This window comes from Anser cygnoides, chromosome 19, assembly GCF_040182565.1.
Source record: "Anser cygnoides isolate HZ-2024a breed goose chromosome 19, Taihu_goose_T2T_genome, whole genome shotgun sequence".
Taxonomy (NCBI): domain Eukaryota; kingdom Metazoa; phylum Chordata; class Aves; order Anseriformes; family Anatidae; genus Anser; species Anser cygnoides.
In genome coordinates, this window is record NC_089891.1 from 9,221,242 (window position 1) to 9,228,741 (window position 7,500).

The 7,500-nt window shown below is 43.0% G+C and overlaps 1 protein-coding gene across 1 annotated transcript in view; it reads right to left on the reverse strand.

Moving 5' to 3' along the window:
• Window positions 1–5,685, reverse strand: part of SMURF2 (SMAD specific E3 ubiquitin protein ligase 2) — a 64,626-nt gene extending 58,941 nt beyond the window's left edge. The window contains exon 1 of the mRNA XM_048064591.2: window positions 5,085–5,685. Within this exon, the coding sequence (XP_047920548.1) occupies window positions 5,085–5,136 (52 nt within the window). The 5' untranslated portion in view covers window positions 5,137–5,685. The remainder of the gene's footprint in view (window positions 1–5,084) is intronic.
• Between the last annotated feature and the right edge of the window lie 1,815 nt (window positions 5,686–7,500).

Here is a 7,500-nt window from a genome sequence, read left to right on the forward strand (position 1 = left end):
TTCCCATATGTCTCCTACATATGTCCCGTACATTACCTACAAACATAAATCCTCCACTAGGCTTTCACTCGATGATTTCCTGATTCTACAACTAAGGACAAATATTGGGCCTTCTTACTCCTTTAACTGGAAGCTCATGTAGGATGGTTTTCCTACTATGATTCCCTTCTCTGAATCCTTTTTGATCTTTGCCTTCTTTGCCACTATATCCCACTGCATATCCTCGAACACAAATACCTAATTTCATATCCAGACAAATAAAACTCTGTCATATATGCTGATCCCATTGAAACAAGCAGTTGAGAATGCTCTATACAGCTGCTCAGTTGTTTACTGCAATTCTACGGAGTCTGATTTATATGTATATAAATATCTACAACTACACACTATATATATACAAATACACAAAGTGTATCTCTCTATATACATACAAAACACTCACTTAACACTTTAATGAAAATATGGAGCACCCATCATCCCCTATACACTCTTACTACTAGATACATGCCTATTGACTTTGTAATGACTGGACTAGTTTCATGCAGCTACTATGTAATTTATTGATTCCAATCTCTTAAATGCTAGTTTTTAGTAAGTCAAGTCATTAAGTCAAATACACCTTACGTGAAGGAACCCCATTGTTTTACTGTTGACTAAAGCCCATCTAAATACAGGCTGCTGGTCAAAGCGGCAGTCCTGCCCTCTCTTCAGCTTCTCATGGCACATCCCTTCAACGCAAAAAAAAAAAACATTTCTTCTTGGTAGGATTAGGGTTCAGCTCATCACTTAGCTAGCTACATAGTTGCTGGAGTCAACACAAGAGACCAGGGAGGAAAGCAAAACCAGGGTCTACAAAAAGAAAAGGAACAGAATTCTGACTTTAAGCTGATCTAGCCTTGCACTACCACTTAAGTCAACTACAAAACCACAGCCTTGACACTCAAAATAATACTTTTACCCATCGATCAGTAATACTATTCCTACAATGAAACTCTGCTATCCATAAACCTCAGCCCTGCCTCTAACAAAATTAAAAGGTTTGGAGATTCTACATTATGTTGCAAAACCTGAAGAATATTCTGTTTTTTATCTAACCAATATATACCTTTCTCAAGGATTATTATTAGCATCATAGCAAGACTTCCTAGGAGCTGATTAAAAAGTAGCACTTTCTGCCTTCAATAGTATAACCTTATGGTAAAGTACCACCTTTGTACTGTAAGAAATTAAGATACAGTAAAATCAACAAGAGAGAAAGGAGGTGAGATGTTACCCATTTTCTCCAACACACAGATCCAGTGTTTTTTATTTCCTCAATTAGCAAACTCTGCCAGGCAACCTGAAAGCCTACAGTAAGGAGAAAGCCAGATCTAACAGCTCTTCAGGCCTGCCTCTTTACCAACAAAACTTTCCCAGCCCATTCCCACTCTATCCGTGGGATATTTATTACAACCTTGTATAGTACAGCGTAACTGTGCTTTGTAGCTATCGGAGTATCTTCGCTTGTTAACTCTTCTGACAACAAATGCTAGCTGGAAGACCTGAACTAAGTTAAATTATGCATTAGCCTTTATTTAACTCAATATAGTTTAGTATTCACGTAGCTTTGCGGATTTCAAAGTGACTTTGAAATTATCTTTCTACTTGATAAGGACAGCCTTACAGACTTCATTCAGATAACTGTCACTGTAAGTGAAAGCAGTCAGATGTAACTAGTTCAACATGAGAAATTTCACAGGTTAAGACATACAATATTTACTGAGCAACTGAAAGCAATGGTCATTGCTCGGTTTGAAAAATATGAGATTAATGTAGACTTCAGCATTGAGGGTGGCTTTAGAAATGAGTACAGTATATTTACAAATCCACAAATTCAATAAAACACCAGGGAAAAATCACAGTAAGAATGGAAGGGGATGACTGCACTTGCAGTTTTTATAGAATTCAGATATACTCAGAATTGGACTAGATAAAATAGCGGTAAAAAAATCCAGAGTTGAAGGAATTTTCCTTACATTACAGCTTCCTTGGATAACATTATTACAAGCTGCTAAGATAAATTCTGGAGAAGACCAGCACAATTCTAGACTTTAGCTAAGTTAAATTACACTGCCTATATTTTAATCATAAACAAGCATTTACACCCCTATACTAGAAGTTTCATCAGAAGACATAATTTTTGTATTTTAACAATAATCTAGCAATTTTATAGCTCAAGACTGTGCAAAATGCATCAACATACACATCACTAAAGACCTGGGTGATATTTACAACAGACAACTAAGACTACAAGCAGAAGAATAATCTTTGAAGAAACGTATAACACAGATGCACTGTAAACTAAATAAAAACTTACTAGAAGTATGCCACCGCTGTGGTTTTTCTCTGTTATGGAACCCAGACCTAAATAAACTGTTAAACACTTAGTGTAAAGGTATGCCAAACATTTCTCAGAACTTTCTTAAGGTCCCAACAAAGAATCAACCTTTTTTGCAAAATGAGGCCTAGGTTAAATATTTTATTTGGCTCCTCAAGATGGACTGAGAAGTTGGGCACTAGCTCCAGATCAGTTCTTGGACTCACATCAAACATTACCCTGTCATTTATCCAGTCAGTCAAAACAATGTTTTCCATCTAAACCTTTAATGTTTATGTCCTGAAAAACTGCTAATTGAATCCAGTTCTTGAAACCCATTTTTAATCTATACCATCTAATTTAGAGATAATGAACAGAAAAGATAAGTATTACACAATGTTTACAGAATTAATCCTATAAATATTCAAGCCAAAACAGAAGACTGCTAGTGTCATAAAGCCAAAGAAAATTAAGATTATATAGCATTTGTAAGTTTAAGAATAAACTTTTAAAAACACTGAAATATACAGATTCTTTTAATTCCAAACAGTTTTAGAATTCAAGAGTTCTCAAACTGCTTTTCCAATCAAACAGGGCAATCAAAACCACACAGAACCCTTAAAACTATTCCTAGGCAAGAACTGACAACATGTCAGCTCAATTAATAGAATTAAATGCTTATAACAGCTTTCCTTAAACATGTAAAACTTCCTTAGAACAAATGACTTTATATGGAACAACATACAGTTAGCTAAAGCATAAAATACCTCAAGTCTTTCTAACTTGAGAAATAGGCTAATATTTCATATAAGCTTCCAAATAGCAGAACTGGTACTCAGCAACTGCAAAGAGCTGCTAAATGTGGCATAGTCCCTATAAAGACAATTTTGCCTGCATCCAACCGTCCAAAAATATAAAACAATAAAAATCTCAGAAACATTCCTCAAGAACATACCTGCTTCTTTTGGGGAGTGATTGCTCAACTACACAGTCTCTTCAATATATAAAACCACAGCCTATTTCTGGCTCACAATCACATTCCCTATAACGTATTTATATTGTCAAAGACAGGATTAGATGACATGCTTAATCCTTAATAAAAATAATATAAATATAAAACAAAAAAGAACACAAAATAGAAAGGTGAGACAGACAACTGCGTAAACAGTATTTTCCATACTTTTACAAAAGGCTCCAGACTATTTTTAATGTTTCAAAGATAAGCATGTCTGAGCACTCACTGCTCAGGAAAAAAAGCATTAAAGTACTGCATCAATAAAGCAATAACCTGAAGAGAAAGCTACAAAACACTCTGCAAAAACAAGGCAGTGCCGTTCCCTGCATCAGTCCCAGCTATGCTTAATTTAAGAGCTTTATTTCTAAGTGTAATATATAGACACTCAGAAATCTCAATGAAAACTAGACTATAAATTGAGTCAAAGTACTTTCAAAGTAAAACATAAGCAGATGCTTTTTATTTTTCCCTATAAAAACAGCATACTTTGAAAAATATGTGGGAAACCACCTCTTTTTATTAAGACATTAAACTAGAAGTATTTCAGATACACCAAAAGTAAATAGATTAATTCTTTCAGTTTTTTTGTGTTTTTTTTTTTTTTAAACACATTTGTTTGGTAAGCTGGCTAAATACACTATTTGCAGACCAGAGTACTTGCAGCATTACCCATTATCTTCTAATTGCTTACCTTCATGCTCTCACAAAACACAAAATATGGTTTATCTTATGGGGGGAGGGTAGGGGACGCACAATGGTTTTAGATAGCTCTTTTCTATAAAGCAGTCTGTATTTTTTTTAAATAAAGCTCTTGTAGAACTTCCAGTATTTTTTTCTCTAAACCTATTTACCTGGGTTCTTATATGTAAAAGAAGTTACTTTAAGTACATAGAAATAACTTATTTTTCTTCCCACCACCACGTAGATGAGCAGTTTTTATGATATTTTCAAATATTAGAGGTCAAGCGACTATTAGATGTCTTCTGAAAGAGGGCTGGCCCCATAAGGCACCATATCAAACGAACAGTACACAGTCTCAACTAAGGAAGTTGGCTTGAAAAAAATACAAACAAACAAAGAAATCAAAACAAAGCGTGTGACAGTTTCTTTCAAGTTCACACTGAGAAGACGAAGGGGGAGAAAAAAAAATAAAAAATAAAAAAAAATAAAGCGGGGTTAGCCGGGAAGTAGGCTCAGCTGCCCGCTGCCTCAAAGTTTCCCCCGGCCCCGGCTCTCCCGCTCCGGGAAGCTCCGGGCTGCGGCAGCCCCGGGCAGCCCCCGGCTTCCCCTCGCCCCGGCCCCGCCGAGACGTTTCGGTGCCGGGGCGCGGACCCCGCGGTGCGGGGCAGTGGGAGGAGAGGGTGGAAGGAGAAGGAAGAGCTCACTTCTTTTTTATTCCTTTGCTTTCTTTTAATTGTCCCCCTTCTCCCTCTCTCTCCCTCCCCCCCCCTCCTCCTGAGGCCTGAGACTCCTCCAACCCCAGGTTCAACCTCAAATACACATGGAGGGAGGGAAGGAGGGAGGGAGCTCCCCGCAGCCTGCTCCCCGGCCGCTCTCCCCGCCGCTCCCCGGGGACCGCGGGCTTCCCCTCCCCGCGGCCCGAGCCCCGAGCCCCCCGCTCCGTCCCGCTCCGTCCCTCCCGCTCCCCCCCGGCCCAGCTCGGCCCCGGCGGCAGGCCCGGCCGGGGCTCCCCGGCGCGGCGCTCAGCCTCACCTGTCAGTCGCAGCTTGACGGGCCCGTTCCTCCGGGCCCCCGGGTTGGACATGGCCCCGGCCGCGGCTCGGGCTCGGCGCTGCCCGGCCCGGGGCTGCCCCTGCCTCTGGGGCCGGGACGGGGGCCGGGGGGAGGGGACGCGTTAATGGAGTCGGGCTGGGCGCTCAGGGCAGCGGCGGCCGCCGGAGGAGGAGGAGGAGGAGAAGCCCGGATGTGCCCAGCGTCGCCATGAGCGGGGCCGGGGCCGAGGAGGAGGAGACGCGGCCGCCTTCCCTTCCCTTCCCTTCCCTTCCCTTCCCTTCCCTTCCCTTCCCCGCCCCCTAGCCCGCAGCACGGGCGGCGAGCACAACAAAGCCGGGGACGGAGCCGCGCGACCGATGGACAGACGGACGGACAGACGGCCGCCTTCCTTCCCTCCCTCCCCCGGCCTGCCCTGCCCTGCCCTCGGGGGAGGCCGCCCGCCCCCCGCCGGGCCCGGCAGCCCGGGGTTGTCGCTCCCGGGTGCCGCTCGTCGTCGGGGCCCGGCCGTGAGCGGAGCGCAGGGGGCCGCGGCGGGTGGCACCGAGCCGCCCGCTCCTCCTGGGAGGGCTGGGGGCGGCGGGGGGGGAGCGGGTGAACTGGCACGGCCTGAAAGGAGGGAGGCGAGAAGGGGGGAAAGAAAGGAGAAAAAAAGTAAAAGAGGAGGAAGTTGATAATGAAGTTGCGGGGGGGTTGGGCCAGGAGAGTCAAAGGTACGAATGGGAAACGAGCGTACGGGTGTGAGTTGAAAGCCGGACTGAAACAGGTACAGCCACGTTCGGGAGTGTTTGTGGTCTGGAGCAGTATTTTGCACAGGTAGGGTGGCACAGGCTGGCCCTGGAAACTGTAAACTTTGGACTGATTCACTCGTTATCAGTGCTTCTTCAAAATTAGCACTTGTGTTAATTGCCATTCTCAAAACTGAACATCAACAACAAAAGGCCTTGCGTTCGCACTGTGTGGCCTAATTCAGCTCTCAGCCTAGAGGAAAGGTGACTCCTTCCAGAGTCTTCCCAATCCTGCGTGCACCTCCTGTGAGCACCACGCTGCACTGAGTCTCAGGTGGCTTTCTGCAGTGCCTAGCACGAGTGCCAAAGGGGCCTCTGAAGGCTGGGAAAAGCTTCCAGAAAAGCTGTGAAGGTTGCCACAGTACTTTACCTTAGAAAACTGTGCTAATAAACCACACACCTATGTTTTACTAACCACCTTACTAATACTCTATACGTTTGCATGCAACTCATTCAGTCCTGTCATTGCACTGGTTTCTTCCTGTTGAGGCAACCTGTAAAGTATTATCATACAGGTAGTCATAGATTAGGATCCAGGCTATGAAACATGATCCAGACATGGGATTAAAAGATGACCTATGTTTCATAGGTCATATGTTTCATAGAGTTTATAATGTAGCTTCTGCATGGCCCAGGAGGTTTACTTTCTGGAGTTACACACAATGGAGAACTGAAGTAGCATGTCCAGAGTTGTCCTGCCCTGACTGAGCTCAGGTCTTGGGCCTCATTAAATGAAATCTGGGAGCGGGAACTGATTTTTTTCCCACTGAAGGCCTTGAAAGTGGGATATGATTCTCAAAGTTCTCCCCCTTAAAATGAGAACGTGTCCCTTCCCCACGCTGGGTATGTGTGGACTCACATCTCCTTCCTCCCAAAGCGTGTCTTGAGCACCAGGTTCTTCCAGGTGGAAATTTTCAATGCTTCCTGCTGCAGTAGCACCACTGTTCCAATGTCACTTCACCTGGGAATGGAGAAGTCCTGGGATCAAGCCCCTTCCTCAGCCAGGATTACATCTGTTTCCTGTGCAATTGCCTGTTGAGTACAAAGACAGCAAGTGTTAGTAAAGAATCTTTCTTTACAGTATAGCTAGAGCACAAGAGATAATGCCCTGAGTCATTCATTGCTTACCCAGTATTTCAAGCAAAGAGAATTTGAAACAAGTCTAACCTTAATTTACTACAAAACACAGACACAATATACCTGCTGATTCTATGGTTTATATGCTGCACTGAAACAGTTAAAAAGCTGCTTTATCATAGTTACATAAATTCACATGCACCTCAAAGACATTCCAGGTGTCCTGATTCTTGCATCAAAAAAAAAAAAAAAAAGAAAAATCAGCTTTAATAATTGAAGGTCATATTATTAAAGTTTCAGTCTGCTGTAAATTCACATAGCCAGGTCATTATCCATTTCCAAAACCAACTATATAAAGCAAATGGCTGATGGCTTGCAAATATTGCATCATTACCTGGCCACTGCTTAACATATTTCTAGGTTACTCTACGTTTTCCTAATGTGATGGTTGTTTCTGGGGTCTTGCAGTGCACTCTGGGCATAGCATTCAATAATTCTGATACGATTTGACAAAAGTATTTCAGGTTATGTTA